The 22,333-nt window shown below is 41.4% G+C and overlaps 1 protein-coding gene across 3 annotated transcripts in view; it reads right to left on the minus strand.

Annotated features, from left to right (window-relative positions):
• Positions 1-11,258: 11,258 nt before the first annotated feature.
• Positions 11,259-22,333, minus strand: part of NVL (nuclear VCP like) — a 65,789-nt gene continuing 54,714 nt past the window's right edge. For all 3 annotated transcript variants that reach the window (XM_020786565.3, XM_078382988.1, XM_078382989.1), the window contains 3 exons: positions 20,441-20,529; positions 16,173-16,243; positions 11,259-11,569 (listed from right to left, as the gene is read on the minus strand). In XM_020786565.3, the coding sequence (XP_020642224.3) occupies positions 11,525-11,569; positions 16,173-16,243; positions 20,441-20,529 (205 nt within the window). In that variant the 3' untranslated portion in view covers positions 11,259-11,524. The remainder of the gene's footprint in view (positions 11,570-16,172; positions 16,244-20,440; positions 20,530-22,333) is intronic.

The following is a 22,333-nucleotide window of genomic DNA, read 5'->3' on the forward strand; positions in this document are numbered from 1 at the left end:
GTATGTGTGTATTCTTACCTTAGTCTTCTCCATGGGCAATTTCTTCAGATTCAATGAAGGGGATTGTAACAGCCTCCTTATACCTCACAAAGGGGCTATTACGTCACACTCAATCACTCTTCTGTACCACTGCCACCAACCATTCCCTCAAATGAAGCTTCAGGCCAAAGTATGATTTAAAAATAAAAATAAGGTTTATTGTATACAACAAAAAGGAATGGTAAATCACTTGTATGTAAATAATAAATCAATCACTATAATATAACAATCACACACACACTCTCACAGACTCTCACTATATAGCACAGATCTTATCTTACAATATCTCCAACCCTAACCGTCCCTAAATCTAAACCCCTATCTGTAAGCCCTATCTCCAAACCCTATCTCAGAGCCCTATCTGCCCTATCTCAGAGCCCTATCTAACACTCTCACACCATTCACTCCCCTTATATACAACAACTCCACCCCTTAAGTCCCACCCTCCGTCACGCCATTGGTAGATAACACATAGCTTCAGCAGTGACGGGCAGGTGATGTCATAGCTGTCTGTAACAATACCTCCCCCCTTTAAAAGTTGTTTTGTGGGGGAAAGCTAAGGTGCTTTTCACCCAAAACAACTGGAAACAACATTAAAACAATACATTTCCCCACATATCAACACTTACCATTATCATATCAAGCACACTTTTACATAACCATATTACTCAAAATATACTTAACACATATTAAATCAACTGCTTACATATATATAGAACAATATCACATTAACCACATATTTTTATAACTTATTAACCACCTTTATTAATTTCAAGAGTCCTATTTTCTTCATCTGTCTTCGTCTGGTCGTCGAGATAAGGCGTCAGCAACACAGTTCATAGTCCCTTTGACCACCTTAACCTCGAAGTCATAGTCCTGTAAAAGTAAAGCCCACCTCATTAGCTTGCTGTTTTGGGCCTTCATAGTCTTTAACCACATCAGAGGTGAGTGGTCTGTACACAGAATGAAGTGTCTCCCCCAGATGTAAGGCTTCAACTTCTGGACTGCCTACATGATGGCCCAACATTCTTTCTCTATGGTCGACAGGTGTTTCTCGCCTTTCTGAAGTTTCTTGCTCAGGTAGGACACAGGATGCTGGTCTCTGTTGTCATCACACTGGCACAGCACGGCTCCTACCCCGGCGTTGGATGCATCGGTGAATATGATGAACTCTATCAAAGTTTGGAGCACACAACACAGGGTAGTTGGTTAACGCCTCCTTCAGCTTCCCGAGCGCCTCCTCGCAGTCACTGGACCATGGGATGCAGTCATCACTCCTTTTCCTCGTCAGCTCGGTCAACGGTGCTGCAATTTCGCTGAACCTGGGGATAAATTTTCTATAGTATCCCACTAAACCAAGAAAGGATCTAATTTTTTTCTTGGTATTGGGTCTAGGCCAATTACGTATTGCCTCTACCTTTGCTTCTAGGGGTTTGATTACACCTCCCCCTACCATATGACCCAAATATTTCATCTCGGGGCTACCCAGTTGACATTTACTGGCTTTTACTGTCAACCCCACTGCTTTTAACCTTTGCAGTACTAAATCTAGGTGACAAAGGTGATCCTGCCAGGTGTTGCTAAAGATCCCTATGTCGTCAATGTAGGCTACTGTAAATGCACTGAGCCCTTGCAGGGTTTTGTCCATCAGCCTTTGGAATGTAGCTGGGGAATTCCTAAGGCCAAAACTGAGGACACGAAACTCGAATAAGCCGAAAGGGCTACAAAAAGCAGTTTTTTCTTGATCTCTAGGGTCTATCCGCACTTGCCAGAACCCTTTAGTCAAGTCTAAACAGGAAATGTATCGACAACCCCCGATGGTTTCAATTAGGTTGTCAAGTCTGGGCATGGGGTAAGCGTCTGGTTTGGTTACTAGGTTTAATTTTCTGTAATCCACACAGAATCTAATGCTTCCATCCGGTTTGCCAACCAGAACTATTGGAGCAGACCAAGGGCTAGACGATGGCACAATAATATTTTCTTTTAGCATCTCATCCAGCTCCTTGCGCACTTTGTCCACATAAGGTCCTGTTACTCTGTATGGGGTTACTGCCTGTGGGGGTGCATTTCCTGTATCGATTCTATGCATCACTCCCTTGGCTAAACCAGGCTTATTTGAGAAGACCTGTTGATACTTAGTAAGCAACATCTTTATTTCCCTCTGCTGTTCCAGGGTGAGTGCAGGGCTGATCTTCACCTTCCCTGGGTTGAACTTTATTTCACCCCCTCCTTCCCAGTATGGTAAATCATGTTCTTCTTTATCAGCTGCTTTCATTGCAAAAAGCACTTTCTTTTCCTTTCTATAGTATGGCTTAATGGCATTTACATGAACTACCCTCCTGCCTAGGTGTTCATCTCCTTCAATAATGTAATTAAGATCACTCATTTTGGAAATGATCCTATAAGGTCCTGCCCAGTTCAATTGTAGTTTGTTCCCCTTGATGGGCCTCAACATCAGCACCTCATCTCCAGGGTTAAACTGTCATTCCCTAGCCTTTTTATCATACCAAACTTTTTGTTTAATTTTCTGGGCTTGCAGGTTTTCAGCAGCCAACTCTAAATTTCTTTTGAGGTTGTTCATTAATGTGTCTATGTATGAGACTACATTTTGAGGATCTTCTTCTACAACCTGTTCCCAATTTTGCTTAATCAAATCAAGTGGTCCTTTCACTTTTCTCCCGAATAGCAGTTCAAAAGGACTGAACCTGGTACTTTCTTGTGGGACTGATCTGTAGGCATATAGCAATAATTGTGATTTCTGGTCCCAGTTATTAGAGTTTTGAGTTATTCTCTGCTTGGTTTTATTTATCCCTACATGTGCAGCAAATATATCAAAATGTCCCCTTTCTAAAATCATTTGGCAATATTTAACAGGCACCACCAACTGGCTTCGAATCTCATCTCCCCCTTTAGAGATGTTCATCAGTGTTTCTCTATGCAGAAAACCCTGCTTAATAAGGAACCTTTCAGGGGATAATTCCATGCTTGACACTTTCTCAAAACAACTTTTTAAAGTGGGACCTGCTTGCTGTTCCTGTGAAAATATACTGCTTTGGGGTATTTCAAGTGAGAATGCCTGACCTAGTTGTATATTTTCATTTTCTCCCTCATGAATGTATCTTTTTCAGCTGCCTCTGTTTGATCTGGTTGTGAACGTGTAAGAACTAACACTTTCTTAACATGCTCAGAGAGGTCTGTCCCAATAATACAGCTGAAGGCAGTTGCGAGGAAATTCCAACGCGCCAATTTCCTTGCCAGCCCTTATAACGAACTAACACTTCTGCTACAGGCAAAACAACTATTTCTTCCCCTATTCCTTTAATTGTCATACTTTCATTTGGTATAATGTGATTTTGTGGTATGATATCAGGGTGACACAGTGTAACCTGAGAGCACGTGTCTCTTAATGCTAAATAGTTGTGTTCTAAAATTCCTATATTATCACCGGCTGCTTCAAATAATTGGGGATCAGTTCTTATAAGTAGACAGTGTCTTATTTCAGCCACAGGAATATTATCTTCATTAAACTCATCTGTTGTAGAGACCTCTGTTGGCGTTGCTATGACAACAGGCTCCTCACTTGGGGGAGTTATCTGTCCCTTCTGAACACAATAAACAGATTTAGTCTTGTTTAAATTCATTTTCTGATGTAAAATTTCTGTATTTTCTTTAGCTTTATAACATTGGGAAGCAATATGGCCTTTTTCATGGCAAATGAAGTAAATTCTATCACTCCATGGACCCTTTCCAGCCCCTTTTTCTTTTCCCTCCAAAATCTGGCTTCTGGCTTGGCCCTGTTCTGAAGGCTTTCCCACAAAATGGCCGCCCACTTTCTGCTGGCTTTTAACTTGTCCCTTGGGATATCTATTGTAGTTCTCCCATGTTTTTCTCATATTCTTTCCCTCAGAATACATAGGTTTTCTGATTTGTGAGATGAAATCTGCAATTTCCCCTGCCTGTTTCAAATCTAGAGGTTTCTTGTCTTTGACCAAATATTTAATTTCACCATGTAGAAGGGAATAAAACTGTTCCAATCCTATAATATTTTTAAATTGCTGAATTGTCTCCACTTTCTCCTGCGCCAACCATTTAACTAAATATTTGGCCAAATTGGCCCCTAACTGTAAGACTCATCAGGTTTCTTGGTTAGTGTTCTGAACTTTTGCCTCAGATGTTCTGCACTGATGCCATACCTGGCAAACACCAACTTTTTAAATTCAGGATAATCTTTAATCATTTCAATAGGCATCTCAGCGTAAACCTCAGCGAGGCTTCCACTAATTAGAGATCTCAGAATAATCATTTTGTCTGACTCTCTGACTGAAAAATCAGCACACGCTCTTTCAAAAAGAGTTAAAAATGCTTCTGGACAGTCTCCCTGTTTAAAAGTAGGGAATTTCTTTAGATCTGTTTTTGACAACTGCCCTTCTTCAGAGTTGGAATTTCTATTATTGTTATTGTTCTGGTTCATTAATTCCATTCTCCTGATTTCAAAAACCATCCTCTCTTTCTCTAATTCTATTTGTTTCATTCTTTCCTCCTGTTCTAATTCTAGCTGTCTCATTCTTTCCTCCTTTTCTAATTCTAGCTGTTTCATTCTGTATTCATGTTCTTGCGCTAACTCAAATTTTCTGAGGTCTGTTAAATCTTCTCTAGAGGACCTTTCCTCTTGAGCTGAGGAAAATCTTTCCTCTCCCCCACTAACCTCTTCATCTGAACTAGCTGCCATTTCAGATGGTCTTAGTTCACCTTTTCTACTTCGGGTTAAGGGCATTTTATTTCACCAAAGGCTCTTATATCAACTTTCAAGCCTTGGTTTAAAGTCACTTTTTTCCTGTGCTATTGGTCTGTGTTATAAAGTTGCAGCCTTCTCCAGCACTGTCAGCTAGCTACTGTAACTATGCTTCTGCCCCTTAAGCTGGGCCTCTTGCCAAACAAAGTTTACTTTATTATTCTGCCTCTGGCACCAATCTTGAATTCACACAGCCACCTTGACCTAGGTTTAGCTGTACAAATGGAGATCCCTCAGCTTTGCTGCCCTTGGCCTTCGCTATGTCCCCTCAGAGTTTCCCTAAACTCAGGACACGCTGGCCAAAACCACCACAGCCTTTGCTTTGGGCCACTCCACACACACACAAAATAGACTCCACAGAGCTTCCCTGTCTGTTTTCACTCTGAAGTTTCAGCGCCCCTCTACTAGACTTTGCTCCCCTTGAGCCAAAGCCCTAGAAGGTGACCCACACTCTCCACTTCAGATGACCCTAACTGATGACCCCTTGCTCTGAGCACGATCCTGCCAAGGCTTTACTGGACTACTCGCATCCCGCCGCTGGACACCAATTTTATTGTAACTGCCTCCTTATACCTCACAAAGGGGCTATTACGTCACACTCAATCACTCTTCTGTACCACTGCCACCAACCATTCCCTCAAATGAAGCTTCAGGCCAAAGTATGATTTAAAAATAAAAATAAGGTTTATTGTGTACAACAAAAGGAATGGTAAATCACTTGTATGTAAATAAATCAATCACTATAATAATATAACAATCACACACACACTCTCACAGACTCTCACTATATAGCACAGATCTTATCTTACAATATCTCCAACCCTAACGTCCCTAACTCTAAAGCCCTATCTGTAAGCCCTATCTCCAAACCCTATCTGCCCTATCTCAGAGCCCTATCTAACTCTCTCACACCATTCACTCCCCTTATATACAACAGCTCCACCCCTTAAGTCCCACCCTCCATCACGCTATTGGTAGATGACACATAGCTTCAGGAGTGACGGGCAGGTGATGTCATAGCTGTCTGTAACAGGGATGGTACCCTGTTTCTGCAGGAGGAGAGATACTTCGCTCTCTAGGGCAGGTGAGTAAGTCGTAGATGTGATGCAACTGATAGGAGGAAGCTCCTTGTACTCCAAAAGGTAACTATAATGTATGATGGTGAGCACCCAATTGTCCTTGGTAATGATTGACCATTTGTTCAAAAAAAAAGGGGGTTGAGGAGCAGGGTCAGGGGAAGACAGTCAAAGATATTGTTTGTTTTTCTTTGCAGGTCGACAAAAAGCTTGACGCCGCTGAATAGGTGCTTGGCACCAGAAGGAGGCGCCAGCAGAGGATGGGGGAGGATTGGAGTGATCCGGTGGAGGATCTATAGGACTGCTGGTGGTATGGTTGCTGGAAGTTCAACAGGTGATGCCACTGGTTGCAGTGGAATCTAGGCTGCTAAGTAGAATAGGAGCAGGCTGTTTTGCAGATTTTATGCAGGTTGTCCATAACCTCGTCCGTCTTCTCATTAAAAAGGCCAACCCCATCAAATGGGAGGTCCTCTATGTGGGACTGAGCATTATCGGTGATCCCTGCTAAACAGAGCCAGGTGTGTCTCATGAGGCCAATAGCAGAAGCCATGGCCTTAGAAGCAGCATCCACCGTATGTCAAGAGGCCAAGCATTGCTGTTTAGCCAAAACAGATGCCTCTAGATGCGTACTGAGAACCTCAGCCCTAACATCCTCAGGGGAAGCCTGGAGGACTGGGAGAATCTTGTTCCACAGTTACCTCTGATATGCCGCCATGGCAGCCTGATAGTTCGATACCTGCATTACGAAGGATGCAAGAGAGTAGAGATGACAGCCCAAGACATCCAGTTTTCTACCTTCCCTGTTCGTAGGTGTGACAGTAGAGCGGTTCCCAGCCCAAGACTGGTTAGACTGCACAGTAACAGAATTTGGGAAAGGATGCTGCACCAGAAAACCAGTGTCATTCCAGTGGGTTCTGTAATGAAAGTCGACACGGCTGGAAATCTGTAAAGAAGTAGCAGGCTTATCTCATGACTCCTTAATAAGGTCCAGCATAGCTGGAATGAAAGCAAGACTCAAGGGAGGTGATTCCTCATTGATGTCGTCAAAGATGAGACCTTGCTTAGGAGGAGGAGGTTGCTAGATATCGAGCTCCAAAAATTTTGCCATGTGGAGTATCAACTGTGAATAAGTGAAATCCTCGGATGGAGGGGGGATGGTTATCCGCCATTGGGGTTGGAAGATTCAAAGGAGACTCCCTAGAAGCCTTAGAGGGCAGATCTTGAAAATCTGAGACTGAAGAAACCAAAGAACCTCTAGTTTAAGAAGGAGGTAAAGAGGGCAAGCAGTGGTGAGACCTTGACGTGGAAGCACCAACCCAGGGAACTGGTACCGAAGGAACACTTTCTGGTGGAGCCAGGACCTTGCGAGAAGTAGAGACCTGAAGAGATAAAGAGGGAACTCGAGCAAGAGACTCACTCAGCTGTGGTACCGAAGCCAGGAGCATTTTGATGCCTGAGAATCCTGTCAAGTTGCTATGAACAACGGTTAACAGCTGGCCTGTGTGGGACAGACAAACCAGGATCGATGCGGTAATAGTCCCGGTGTTGATGACGAGGCAGAGAAGGCGATGGAGATGAGTCAGAGGGGGAAGCATAAGCGCAACGCACCCTCTTTGGTTGGTAGAAAGAGTTGTAGTAAGGATCAATCTTGCCATAAGAGTATTGATGCCGATCATGCTCATCATAATGGAGTTCTTGATAATCTGCCAAGTATCAATATCGAGAGTGCTGAGGGATGTAAATAACATCCTGATGCCTAGGCGATTGAACTGGTGGAGAAACATGGCGCTGGTTAGCCAAACGTTTACACAGAGGAGAAGCCAATGCCAAAACTTCCAAGTTTGAGAGCTGAATAACTGTTACCTGCCCGACATAGGGCTAGAATGGGCGGAGGCTGGGCTGGAGATAACATTAGCCTCTGACTGGCCATGATTCAGAGAAATGGGAAAAGTGGTGAAAGGAGAAACTTCTTGACTGCATTGTTTTGGATAGAATACAACATTTGTAAAAGCTCTCACATCAACGATGACTCTGGAGTCTGAGTTGGAGGTAGCGGCATCAAGTCATCCACTTCTGATTGGGAGTCCGGGTTGGGTACCTCCCTTGATGACTCCTCAAGGATTGGCGATGGACGTGATAGTTGGGCTGGAGGAGGTTCTGTAGAACAACTTGATTTAGAGGACCGCTTCGTTCTGTTTATCAGTGTCCTTCCTTTTCTTAGGAGAAGGATCACTAGCAGAGACCGAAGGTGACTTTGAGGCCGATGGGTGTTTTGATTTGGGAGCCTTATAAGAAGACTTATGCCTAGGTGACGGCGTGACGGGAGCTGAGGGTTGGTCTATTGGTTCATACTGAGGGACTGTTGTTAAGGTAGACTCCATAGTAGATGGTAATCTTGAGGTCGAAGGCCTCAGGGATTTCTCCCAGAGAAAAGACCGAAGAGGCTGCAAACGAAGCTTAAGGGCAGGTTTGGTCAATCTCTTGCACTCTGGGCAGGAGCACATCTGGTGTTGTTCCCCTAGGCAAAACAAACAGCAATTGTGGCTGTCCAAGGGGAATTTTATTGGCACACAAGCTACAACGCTTGAATGGGCCCATCGGGGCCATAAAAGGGCGGGAGTAAGGGGGTGAGGAGAGAATCAAAAGAAAAAAAACTCACAGGGAAACATCTGAAACAGAAGGACAGATCAAGTCCGAAATCCAAATCGTAAACCGTGAGACAAGCCAAAAGTGCGAAAAACCATAACAAGTTTGCTCTAGAGATAGCCAAAGAAGTCTGATTTCAGTGGCGGCTAAAAGGAAATGAGGTATTACAGGAGGGTGGAGCATGCACATCATGGGGGAATATCTTACTAATTATGTTTTTAAGCTCTAGAAGATTCCGAGGAGTCCTGCACAGGCACAGTAAAACCCATTCGTGTGCATTCACAGAGACCATGAAGAAGAAAAATTCCATGTCTGATTTTGAAACATGAATGAAAGCAGATATAAATCCAAATTTAATGCTAGAGGGTGCTGATAAAGGGATTTGTGATCAGCTATGTGCTAATAGTATTTCACATCTGCTTACCTAATGTGTGAGCTGTTAATGTTACAAGTGTAATATAATTATTTAAATGGGGACATTGCAAGACATTTTTCTTTCTGGTGAAACATGACTTCTATTGTTCACTCTGCACAATACTATAATCCAGATGGTCATTCCAGTATGTACTGCAATTCCTTGTTTTCCATCTTTAAGCAGTTTATAGCTACTATGGATGAACAAGCAGGAACAACTAAACATGTTTCAGCAAGATGGTTTGTTGCTGTGCATGACACAACTCATTCACTAGAACTGGAAGATGAGACGTATCTTGTTACATTGAAATTGAATAGAATCAAGTTTAATATGGATTATTTTTAAAAATCACCCAAATAGAGTTTCATTAAATGCTTGACTCCATTACAGTACTCACAATAACTGTATCTGTAGCCTATCTATTTAGAAAGAAATCTGCAAAGAACAGTCAATATAGAGAGCACAGAGTACTATTCCTGTCCTCTGAAGATGCCGGCCACAGACTGGTGAAATGTTAGGAAGAACAACCTTCAGAACACAGCCAAACAGCCCGAAAAACCCACGACAACCAACAGTCAATATAGCTACAATCATGATTAAATTCTAATAAAATAAGCAGGAGATACGTTTATGTGGTTTTGTTCCATGTGTTTCAATAAGACGTGATAGTAATCACAAGCAGGATGATAATTAACAATATTGTTTACAGTATGGCATGAAAACTACCTAACAGAATATTAAAGAAAAAGAAAAAAGCATTTGAAACGTGACTTTATCACAGGTGAAAATGGCAACGAGTAAGTATAAAGGTGGACAAACAAAGATTAAAAAATGCACAAAGCTAGAATATTTAGATGACAACAAGAAATGAACAGTATAGACTGTTACTTCTCATAATTCAAGGTTAAATGGGAAAAGTAGTGAAAGGAGAAACCTCTTGGCTGCATTGTTTTGGATAGAATACAAAATTTGTATTTATTTATTTATTTATTTATTTAATTTATATCCCGCCTATCTAGTCAGCTCGGACTACTCTAGGCGGCTAACGATCAGCAAATAAAAATAAACATAGATATGGCAACATAAATAGTAAAAAGCTTACAAGAAAGGAAACCAGAGAAGGAGAAAAGAATAGGAGGATCAGGAATTGTCTGGTGGGAAGGCCTGCCGGAACATCCATGTCTTCAATTGATTCTTAAAGATACCCAGCGAGGGAGCTCCGCAAATCCCAGGAGGTAGATTGTTCCAGAGGCAAGGAGCCAACGCCGAGAAGGCCCAATTTCTTGTCTTCTCCTTCCGGGCCTCCCTCGGCGTTAGGCTCCTCAGCCTCACTTCCTGGCTCGCACGTGTGACACGGGTAGATTTTGGTGGGAGTAGGCGTTCCGCCAGATATCGAGGCCAGATATCGAGGTAAAAGTTCTCATATCAAAACAGTCTTGATGCCAAACCTCTGGGACGAGAGGACCAAGATGGCTTCTAAAATAAACCTTTGATCAGTAGGGATTTCTGCATCAGCAAAACATTAGTGCTCTATTTGATGCTGGGAAAATTATTTTGACTCTTAGGTGGATGCTGAGTTTTCAAACACCTATACGGCTTTGTTGACATAACCATACGTAAATCATGTGTTACATGCTGACTGACTTTTATAAGAGAAATTGCTTAAGGGTGAGTGCATTCTTGGCAGAAACCTGAGTAGCAATCAAAATTCCAGGTCTCCTCACTATTAGTCATGATGGCTGATGGCTTTTAATGACGTAAAAAAATTAATAGTGGGCAGAACAGGATTTAAACACACCGACTTCACTTCAGATATTTTGTTGGTAGTGATTACCCAAGTTCAAGGGCATATGAGTGGTAGACTATTGGTAGAATATTCTACCATAAGAGTGGCAGAATATACCAGTTGGGCGGGATATAAATCAAACAAATAAAATAATAAATAAATAAATAAATAAATAAATAAATAAATAAATAAATAAATAAATAAATATCTCAGGATCTTGAAGTTAGGCACTTCCATATAAACTGAACCACCTACTTGATTACCACACCCATCTACAGAATTTAAAACACATTAATGATTTGGCTGAAATGGGCTAGGTCAGACTCATGACATCCATTCTCCTTTCTGTACTTCAGATTGCCTTCATCCTGTCCACTTTATATGAATAGAGCAGTAGGTGGTAAAAGGTGCCGTTTCCATAGCAACACGGCTCCTATTACCTGCCTGTCTGCTTTTGTTTCTGTAGAATAGAAATGTCTCAGAGTACCAGGAAATTAGGCACTGTTTCTCCATAGAAAATTTTTAATATTGAAATGGCAACAGAGGGTGTGAGTTTCCATTATAGCTGCTAAGGACCAACAGCCAAATAATGGCTGCATACAAGAAGACACAATATTTTATGAAAATTGTCCAACAGTGCCATGACCAATGGTCAAGCAAGACTGAGGGCAGGCGCTGTTTCACAAATGGGCTTCAGAGAAACTGAAGGAAGAATCAAGGAAGAATCCTCATGGTAAGCAACCATACCAGTCTCAGGTGTCTTCCAGCTGTCATCTGCTCAGTGACTGGCGCAGTTCTTCATACATGATTTGGTCCTAATTAAAGGGGGAAAAACAAGCAGTGAATGAGAATACTGAGTGAACTAAGTGCAGAGGTAGGAGGAAAATGTGACCTAGATATAAACAGATTGAAATACAAGCACAGTACTTGGCAAGACTTTGTTTTAACTTTGCCACAGAGAAAACTAGAGGACAGGCCCGTCTGCTTAGTGGTAATGATTCAGCATCATTTTTTAGTAAAGAAATATAGGGAAAGGCAAAATATATAATTTCTCATTTAGTATTTATTTCTTTCCTGCCCACTAAAGTTCTCAAATGATGGGACAATAAAACAGATTTAAGGTTTCTTTAAAAACAAAATTAAAACTATTTTTAAAGGCCCATTAAAAAAACGCAGCATCTTTTCAGAACAGATTGAAAACAATCCCCAGATCTTCTTGGAGAAGCAAATGGTACCATAAGTAAACAGGGAGGTGGCCCAATATATTCCATTATTAGCCAGCAGACTTTCACCCTCCCAACTCCCAACATGTAAGCAGATACTGTACTCTGCTGCAGGCACAGCAATTGTTCCATCAGGCCAGGCTTGTTTGGACAAAAATAGAACATTACAGACATTGTTAATTCCACTGCTTTCTCAAGTAATAATATACATTCAAATGCACTGCAGATGATGGTATGACAAACCTACTGATGCAATGCACTAAACAGGCAGGAGAACATTCAATAACATCACCGTTGCCCTAGATGCATGGTGCTATCTCTGAATCTTGGCCAACTGGACCAAAAGGATGATGTTGTTTTGGAGGTAGATCAAGTACAAAATATGTACATAGATAAATCCCTTTTTGAGATTCAGCTGAAGTATTTCTCGTTTAAATCCAGAAAACAACACTTTCTGAATTATCAAAAGAATGGCCTTGTGCTAACGTTCAAGGATACGGAGTACAGCAGTATTGCCCACCTAGGTCTAAATGACTTCAGGATGCAGTGAGGGGATCCCCAAATATAAAAACCTGCATCTAAGAAGCTGACATGTCATGGAGATGAGTTCGAGTCTCATACTGCTAATACAACAGGTTTCAATAAGCAGGGAACATGGAGCATTCATAGAATGGCCTTCCGTTTCATTCTTGCTCCTTGAATAAACTCACTCACAAAACCTAGCATTTTATTTTGCATCTGAAAAGAATGCTTTCTAATCTAGAAATAGCATTTTGAGGCAACTTGAAGACAGAAGACTGAAAATAAATGGAAATGGTGGTATAAGCTTTAGCTCCACCTTATTAAAGCAGAGGAGAGGTGTGAGAGTCACATTTGTAGAGAGCCAGTGGTTACAGTACTGGACCACAACTCAGGTACTCTCTGTTCAAATCCCCATTCAGCCATTAAGCTTAGTGTGCAATCAGATGGCAATTTGCCCCACATATTGGTCTAGTCTGGAGATAGGCTAATTTGCTCCTTTCTCCAATGACAATGTGACATACAGGCCATCACAAACCTCTCTGTTCCTGATCCGTACCTACCCACTTCTTTTTAGATCCCTCGTCAAGGGACAATTTATTTCTGGTGCAGGAAGGATTACTCCAGTTTGGTTTGGTTCCACCATGAGGGACTGCTGGGATCAAACCAAAGTGGATAATTTAAGTTGCCCCTTTGCTTAAGCCACTTCACGATCTTGGGTATACTGAAAGCTTCCTCCTGCTCCCTCATGGAAAGGGAACAAGAAGCAGCAAAGGTTTTAGTTTTAAAGCCCTTGTAAAGCAGCACTGATGCAACATGTCTTTTATAAAAAAAAATAAAAGTTTCCTCCCTCCTTGGGGAGAGGGAGGAGACTTTCAATTTCTGAAGACTGTGAAGTAGCTTAAGCAAAGAACAGAGCAGGATACAGGAAGTGACAAGAATGCAGTGCTTTTGCTGCTTTGTTTTCTTTTCCCCTCTTTTCCTTTAAAAGGGAGGAAGGGCCAAACAAAGTTGCTTGAGATGTGGTGTGGTTGAAAATTTCATTTTTCACTAACATATTTATTTATTTATTTCTCAGGCTTCTATATCACCCAATTTGTGAAAAGCACTATTCCGGGCAGTTAACAATAAGACCAAACAAAGAATAACAATAAATAAAACAATAATGATGTTGATAAAACACAAAATAAAGCCATCAGCTCCAGCATCCCAAGAGGAAACCGAGAACATCAACCAATGATTGGACAGCCAGAGCAGATGGCAAGTTCATGTGAGGTTGACATCAAAAGCCCTGTAAAGAGCAGTGTCCTGAGCAACCTCTTAAAGGTTTGCAGGGAGGTAAGTTTGACTAGGCACCAATTCCAAAGGGATGGTCCCACAACCGAGAAGGCCAACGTCTAGTAGAACATTTTTTCTGGCCTCCTTCAGAGTGAGAACACTGAGAAGCAGAGCCTGAGAGGATATGGTGGTGCAGCTTGTTCTGTGACAAGCAACGAGGTCCCAAACTGGAGGGGTTTATAGATAAACATCAAAACCTTGAATGTGACCTGGGACATCACAGGTAACCTGCGCAGGCAAACCAAGACTGGAGAGATGAGGTCAGATTTCCTCACACCCACTAGTCTGACAGCTGCAGTATGGGTCTGTTTCAGTCTCTGGGTAACTCTCAAAGGGAGTCCCATGTAGAGAGTGTTACAGTAGTCAACCCTGGAGATCACCAGTGCATGCACCAAAGTCCTCAGGGTTCCGTCATCCAGGTGGGGGGAACTGGGCAATAACCCTCAGTTGATGAAAGGCCAACCTGGACATGGCTGCAATCTGGGAATCTCATGAAACCCAGGTCCAGGAACATGTCCATATTTTCAACTTGATCCCTAAGTGAAAGTATTACCATGGTGCTGGGATCAATGCTCCTTATCCTTTCAGGGATTGCTACAAACATGTCATAGGGGGAAAAATCTTCCAAATCCAATTTCTTCTCTGAAAAGATTCACACTGCAATTCATCAGCATAGCAGTTGGAAGGTTCTGATGCTAAGCCTACTAAACACATTGGAAGGTATGAATGAAGAGAACTATTACTCTTTGAACAATAGAGATATTACACATAGCCAGGTTGTGAGGCTGGGAGCAACCCCAGAGGTGTTCCACAAGGTATACCATCTGTCTCTTCAAGAGAGAACACCGAGGGACAGCTGTTAGACCTAATAAAAAACTTATGAGGACTGGATGTAGGGAAGGAAATGAGAGAGGGTGCTATTTCAGCAGGAGGAGAAGATAGGAAGGAAGGAGGAAGGCAGTTGGTGGAGACAGAGAAGGAAGAAGCATGTTGGATGGAGAAAGTAGAAGAAAAGGAAGACCTAGTAGATTTGATACAGGCGGACCGCCGAACAGGGGAATGGGTGGAATTTAGAGTTCTTTGTGAATACGCAGAGAAAGAGTGGAATAGACAGAAGTAAAGGAAACCACCTATTGCAGGGGAAACGAAGGCGAGAGAGAGGAGAGAAAGAAATACAAAGCCTGGCTGCAAAGGGAGGCTCAACTGAGGGAACACAATCAAGGTATGAAGAAACCTGGGAGACCCCGTGGGGTCAGTCCATTTCGTCCCATTCTGAGACCTACGCCAGGCAAAAGGGTTTGGGAGCCGCTGGTGGGCTGGATCTTTCACCCCCCTCAGTAACATTGAGAGGAACTGTATCAGAAAACCTGGGCTCAGAACCCAAATGGTATGGACAAGTTTGGAACTCTCCGCTACCCATTTTGAAGGGGAATTTGTTAGAGTTAGATAAAGAAAAGTTTGGCGCCACCTCCAGGAAACAAGAGGCTGATGCTACTGTTGAAAAAGACTACAAAAACATGATAATCAATAAAGACGTTTTACTAGGGAACTTTGGAGTACATGATTCATCTTTACACCAGGATGTCACACAAGGGGACAAAGGGGCAGAATCAAATCACACAGGTACAATTCTCTTTTTTCAGCAGTCTTATCAGCTTGGTGCCTTCCAAATATTTTGGACTTCCAACTACAGCAAATTAACTGATGAGACTTGCAGCCCAAAACATCTGGAGACAAGCAGGTCGATTAAAGTTGTCCTACAGTAACAGCCTAGTTTATCTGACCCCATGATTTACAGTAGAGTTCTTCTTCTTTTTTTTTAAGGATATATTGAGCTCGTAGCAATGCTAAATACCTTAATGCAGGCTTGTCCAACCTGCGGCCCAGGGTGGCTCATAATGCGGCCCAATACAATTTTTTATTTTTAAAGAAATTCCAAGCCAGTGCTTGGGGCCGGAATGAGGCTGGGGCACGTCACTACGGTAGGGGGGGAGAGAGGGAAGGAAGGAAGGAGCATGAGGGGAGGGGAGAGGTGGGCTGCGTGACTTCATTGCGCCATCCCCATCAAGAAGCTGGCAGCCTCTGCTGTCTGAGATCACAGCTGCCGGTAAGCGCGCTTGGAGCGGGGCTGCGGAGGACGGCTAGGGCTGCCCCCCCCCATGCGGCCCAAACCAAATTTATGTGTGGCCCAAACCAAATTTTCATCTTCTAATGTGGCCCAGGGAAGATGAAAGGTTGGACACCCGTGCCTTAATGCATATTCTTTTGATGTCTCCTATTATACTGCTTTTTATCATCCTTATGTGAAGTCAGTAAATGAGAACATATAACTTCTTACCTTTCTTGAGACGGAAGATTTAACTTTCTTAAAAGCTGCTTCAAAGTGTTTTTTGGCAATCTTGATTTGTCCTGTTAAGAATATGAGAAGCTTCATCATGACTGCAGAACACAATATATTTCTTTAAATGAAACCTGAATCACTTGACATAATTAAAAAGACAACTGCAGTAGCATCAATTGTCTTTGAACAAATTAGTATTTGTGATAATTCTGCTTATATTTCATTGACCACTTATCTCCAAGTTTAACCAGGGTCAACTGGGCATTGATATCCTAAACATCTGTTTTAAAAGCCTATGTTCATACAATATGGTGACAATACATCACTTAGCCAAATATCAACAGAAGATTTATTAAGATGAAACAGGCATTTATAAGGATTTGGATGCATCAGAGGAGGGAAAATTAGGATGTGTAAGTATATGTGGGATTTCATACACTGTAGCAATCCATTATTCTGGATCTGCCCTGCTCAAACAAATGAAAAGCTTGAAGAGTTCCAGAACTGTCCCCAATATGCTCTGACTCTTAAATAACACTAATGATGGGAAAGTATATGAGTCAGAGAGAATTAGTGATCCATCTTTTTGTTGTTGTTTAGTCGTTAAGTCATGTCTGACTCTTTGTGACCCCACGGACCAGAGCACACTAGGCCCTCCTGTCCTCCACTGCCTCCCGGAGTTTGATCAAATTCATGTTGGTAGCTTCAATGACACTGTCCAACCATTTCGTCATCTGTCGTCCCCTTTTCCTCTTACCCTCTTGCATCTCCTTACTATGCTTTGGAAGTCTGCATTCAATTTTATGTAACTTTTCCTATCTCCCTTGCATTTTGCTTCCCTTCTCTGCTATTTGTAAGGCCTCATTGGACAGCCACTTTGCTTTCTTGCATTTCCTTTTCTTTGGGATAGTTTTTGTTGCTGTCTCCTGCACAATGTTACGAGCCTACATCCATAGTTCTTCAGGCACTCTGTCCACCAAATCTAATTCTGTAAATCTGTTCTTCACTTCCACTGTGTATTCATAAGGGATTTGGTTTAGACTATACCTGACTAGCCCAGTGGTTTTTCCTACTTTCTTCAGTTTAAGCTTGAGTTTTGCTATAAGAAGCTGATGATCAGAGCCACAATCAGCTCCTGGTCTTGTTTTTGCTGACTGTATAAATCTTCTCCATCTTTGGCTGCAGAGAACATAATCAATCTGATTTCAGTATTGCCCATCTGGTGATGTCAATGTGTAGAGTCACCTCTTGTGTTGCTGGAAAAGAGTGTTTGTGATGACCAGCTTGTTCTCTTGACAAAACTCTATTAGTCTTTGCCTTGCTTCGTTTTGAACTCCAAGGCCACACGTACCTGTTGTTCCTTTTATCTCTTGACTCCCTACTTTAGCATTCCTGTCCCCTAGAATGAGAAGAACATCTTTCTTTGGTGTCAGTTCTAGAAGGTGTTGTAAGTCTTCACAGAACTGGTCAATTTCAGCCTCTTCAGCATCAGTAGTTGGTGCATTACTGTGATGTTGAAAGATCTGCCTTGGATTCATATTGAAATCATTCTATCATTTTTGAGACTGTATCCCAGTACAGCTTTTCCCACTCTTTTGTTGCCTATGAGGGCTACTCCATTTCTTCTCCAAGATTCTTGCCCACAATAGCAGATATGATAATTGTCTGAATTGAATTCACCCATTCCCATCCATTTTAGTTCACTGATGCCCAGGATGTCAATGTTTATTCTTGCCATCTCCTGTTTGACCACATCCAGATTACCAAGGTTCATAGATCTTACATTCCAGGTGCCTATGTAGTATTTTCCTTTACAGCATCGGACTTTCCTTTCACTTCCAGGCATGTCCGCAGGTGAGCGTCCTTTCGGCTTTGGCCCAACCACTTTATTAGCTCTGGAGCTACTTGTACTTGTCCTCCACTCTTCCTCAGTAGCATGTTGGATGCCTTCCGACCTGAGTGGCTCATCTTCCAGCGTCATTTTTTTAGTCTTTTGTTTCTGTCCATGGAGTTTTCTTGGCAAAGATACTGGAGTGGCTTGCCAGTTCCTGCTCCAGGTGGATTGAGTTTAGTCAGAACTCTCCACTATGACCTGTCTGTCTTGGGTGTCCCTGCATGGCATAGCCCATAGCTTCCCTGAATTACTCAAGCCCCTTCGCCACAACAAGGCAGCAATCCGTGAAGGGGTAATCTTTAGAAAAGCAAAATGCAATTGGCAGTTCATAGGGGCTAGTAAGTGGTGAAACGGAAATAAGAAAAGTTTTGCTACAGTCTATATATTCATCCAAGGACAATACCAGAATAGCATGGCAAAATGAATGTGTTCTTCCATTCTGCCATCTATGTGAGCACCTAGCTCCTTTGAAGGCCTAATTCAGGAGCCTTGTTAAAATTTCCAGTGAATGTAGTCTGTGTGAATTTGCTCTGTATGTAAAACTCATGACATGCTAAAATTCAGTTTTTGCTAAAGTATTTGCATTAGCACTGAGTGGTTTTATTCTAGAGAAAAGAAAGGATATTAATCTGGGATACTAATACTGTATTAGGAAAATCCTGCATATGAGGACCTACTAGAAAGCATCTAGGTAAGAGTAATACACTTCTTATAGCCCACTGATTCTTGGTTTCACTACAAAGACTATAAACACAGATGGCAATTATACTGCTGTGATAACATACAATGATGCTCATTCCACAAAACCATTAAGCAAACATTGTCATGAGATGTGTGTTTTAATACTGATAGGGAGAGAAACCAATCAGAAGGTAGAAGATCTATTCAAAACTCATTGCTCATCTCAAGATGTAGAGAATACTTTTTTCCTTCCGTCTAGCAAAAGCACCCAGATTTCATGCATCACCTGAACCTCTGGATAGGATTATGCGAAGATCTGCAGCACAAATGCCTCTTTCTTCTAGTGCTCATTCACTTGAATTGAAGCCCTGAATCCCACAATCCCTGTAAGATTCGTAATAATGATAGGCAATTAACTGCATCTTGCCTTCCTACTTCCACTTACCTTATTCTTCCTATGTCTTGTCTTAAAGGTATTGTCTTATTATCTATATATTGTAAGCAGCTCCAGGAGCCTGCTTAGCTAAAGGCAAGGTATTGATATACTTAATAATTTATAAATAAGGTGTTTGGATGTATGCATTTGCCTTACATGAATCAAACCACGGCCTCAACTAGCTCCCTCCTACCTAGCCTAACAGGCACAACCTTCAAATTATTCTTTTCCAGATACTGTAGTTTCCTCACTGGCTGCTTAGTCTAGAATGGCCATCTTTCAGTCTCCTGATTTTTACAGAAAGTCAGGGCCGTGCCCAGGCAAATCTGCTGCATTCTAGCATTTGAATATTTTGTTCCTATCTTCATTGCCATCTAATTTGTGGTCCTGACTCAGTTGTTTTAAAATGCATCTTCAGGCTCTTCAAGGCCACCATACTTTTGTTTACTTGCTATTCCTCTGAAAAATGGTGGATGCAGAGCTTCTGTTTCCTACTTACTCACTGAGGATGTAAAACTGCTGAACTGTTCTTGGTTAATTCCTCTTAACTATAGTACATACAGTAGACTTATAACATGTTTCAGTGGTTGGTTTCATTTTTGCAGACTAAATGAAATAATACTAAATAATAAACTAATAAATTAGAATAATAAATCAAATAAAAATCAATAATTGCTTTTAGTAGTTTTTAAATTCTACCTCATATATCTGTTGCTCTGTCTGTGTGCGTGTATGTGTACACCTAAAATATTACATGGAAGACATATATACTACATAGTCTATAAAGTTTGAAAGGCTGTTATTATTTTATAAACTTCTTGATTTGTTGTTTAGGTTTTTAAAAACTGTAATCCTTAGCAGAATAGTATACTTTAAAAATTAGCTGATTGTAATGGCAGCACTTGAAAGGACACCATGGACTCCACACATCTTGTCCCACTGGATCGTTTCTAATTGTATAGTAATATATATAGACAGCTAGTAGAGACTGAGACAGAGATACAGACAAAGACCGAGACCTTCATTCTTCAAACATTGGAATCTTATGCATATACCAATGACTAGGAGTCGTTCAAGTGAGCCCTCCTCCTCTCAGTTTTATTCTATTGAAACCACACTAAAATCATTCAACACAAACCTTTTCCCTAGCTTTGGTTGATTGATGCATTACACTCTTAATGTTTAAGAGCTGGCTAAGAAACTGCAGGCTTACTCCACCTTCAGATCACTGTATTTCATTCCCCACCTCCTTACCTTTTCTATTGGTGGCATTAGACATTGCCATTTCCTCTTTCAGGGCACAAACGGAAGCCTCTCGCACAAGAGCTGAAAGGTCGGCTCCACTACAAAGATGTAATGTAGAAATACAGTCATTTTGAGATACAAGCTCACTAATACTTTTTGAATTATCTTTTTTTAAAAACAGCTATCAACTCAGGTTTACTAACCTGTCCTTTCCATTCAAATGCATAATTGAATACTTTCCTGCTAGTGATGGGCAGAAACCACTGGTTTGGCATGGTTCATGTACCAGCTGAACAGTTGATTAGCGGTTTGGTATCCTGCCCCCTCCTGGGCCCCCCCACTCATGGCAGTGCCCCACCTCCTCCAGGCACTGCCTCTCAGTGGCGCCCACTGAAGGGGGTGGGGTGCTGAACCGCGGATCAGATGTTTGGCTGGTAAACAAATTGTGCCCAACTGTCAAACCAGTGGTTAGTTCCCATCTCTATTTACATTTACACTGTAGACTTTGATCATAAATATAAGTTAGAAACAGCTGACATTAGTATGTCTAAACCAATTATTTTCATATTGCCACAAGCAATTCAAATATTTCAAAGCACCCTGAAAGCAAATGACACTAACACTACAGCCCTGGTGAATTCAAGTAGCTGGGGACCTGAGAACAGATGGAAGAACAGGGAAATGAGCCCCATGTGAAAACATAACACTTCTTCCTTCCTAGAGTAAAATAAGACTTGTTCTGCTGTCTCACAAAGAATTAATACTGGTCTAAATCCTAACATCATACAAAACTAGGTGTTTCAGCATTTTTCTGAACAGACAAATTCTGTTTGTTTAGTACAAGCTTCAACCAGCAGTCATAAGAATGTATGCATCCATTTAAAGCAGCTTACATGATTTTAATTCACAAATATTAAAACATACTTTAAAAATCACTCTTTTAAAAAGTAATTATGAACATTAATTATTAAAAGGTCCTAAATCAAATTCCATTAAAACAAATTCAAAATATATTTTAAAATGCTAAAAGGACAACTATACCCTTTCTATATTAAAAGCCTGCCTAAAAAGGAAGGTCTTTGTCTGCTGGTGGAAGAACAAGAGGAGTTCCAGAGCCTGGCAGCAGACACTGAAAAGGTCCCCTCCTGTGTCTACACCAAGCGTGCTCATGAAAGTGGTAGAACTAAGAGAAATATCTTGAAACTAAAGGAGGTTGATATGAAGATATATGATCCTGCAAGCTACCTGAGCACAAATTGTTTATTTATTTAATTTATATACCACCCAATTAGTAAATTCACACTACTCTGGGTGGTTTAGTGCTTTATAGATTTGAGAAATGCACTTTGAATCATACCTAGAAATGAACTAGTAGCCAGAGAAGCTGTTGTAATGTTTATTTTATTTTATTTTATTTTATTTTATTTTATTTTATTTTATTTTATTTTATTTATTTATTTATTTATTAAATTTATACCCCACCCATCCAGACCAAAGTCTACTCTGGGCGGCTAACAATAATAGATATAATAAAACCATTTCCTAATTGCAGGAGACAGAGAAGGGACTAGTGGTGAGAGGCATTGCAAATCAAGTGTGTATCCAATATGTCAGTAGGCCTACCTCAGTCTTAGTTGGCAGGGAGAAAGGTTTCATGTGTCCTGTGATTCTGCCCTTCCCTTTTCATTGGCACATCCTCTCCTATCTAGTCTTACACCTTACTATTTGGTAGTCATTGGTTAAAGAAGTTTGTGACTGGGTACTCCTAGATCCCTACAAAGTACAAAGTGGGTGTGGATAATTTAGAGAAGAATACAAGAGCTACGTATGTTGGCTCAGAGCACAGGCCTATTGGGTCCAACATTCTGTTCACACAGACTGTTGCCCACAGAAAATCAACCA

Source organism: Pogona vitticeps, chromosome 1 (genome assembly GCF_051106095.1).
Source record: "Pogona vitticeps strain Pit_001003342236 chromosome 1, PviZW2.1, whole genome shotgun sequence".
NCBI classification, from domain to species: domain Eukaryota; kingdom Metazoa; phylum Chordata; class Lepidosauria; order Squamata; family Agamidae; genus Pogona; species Pogona vitticeps.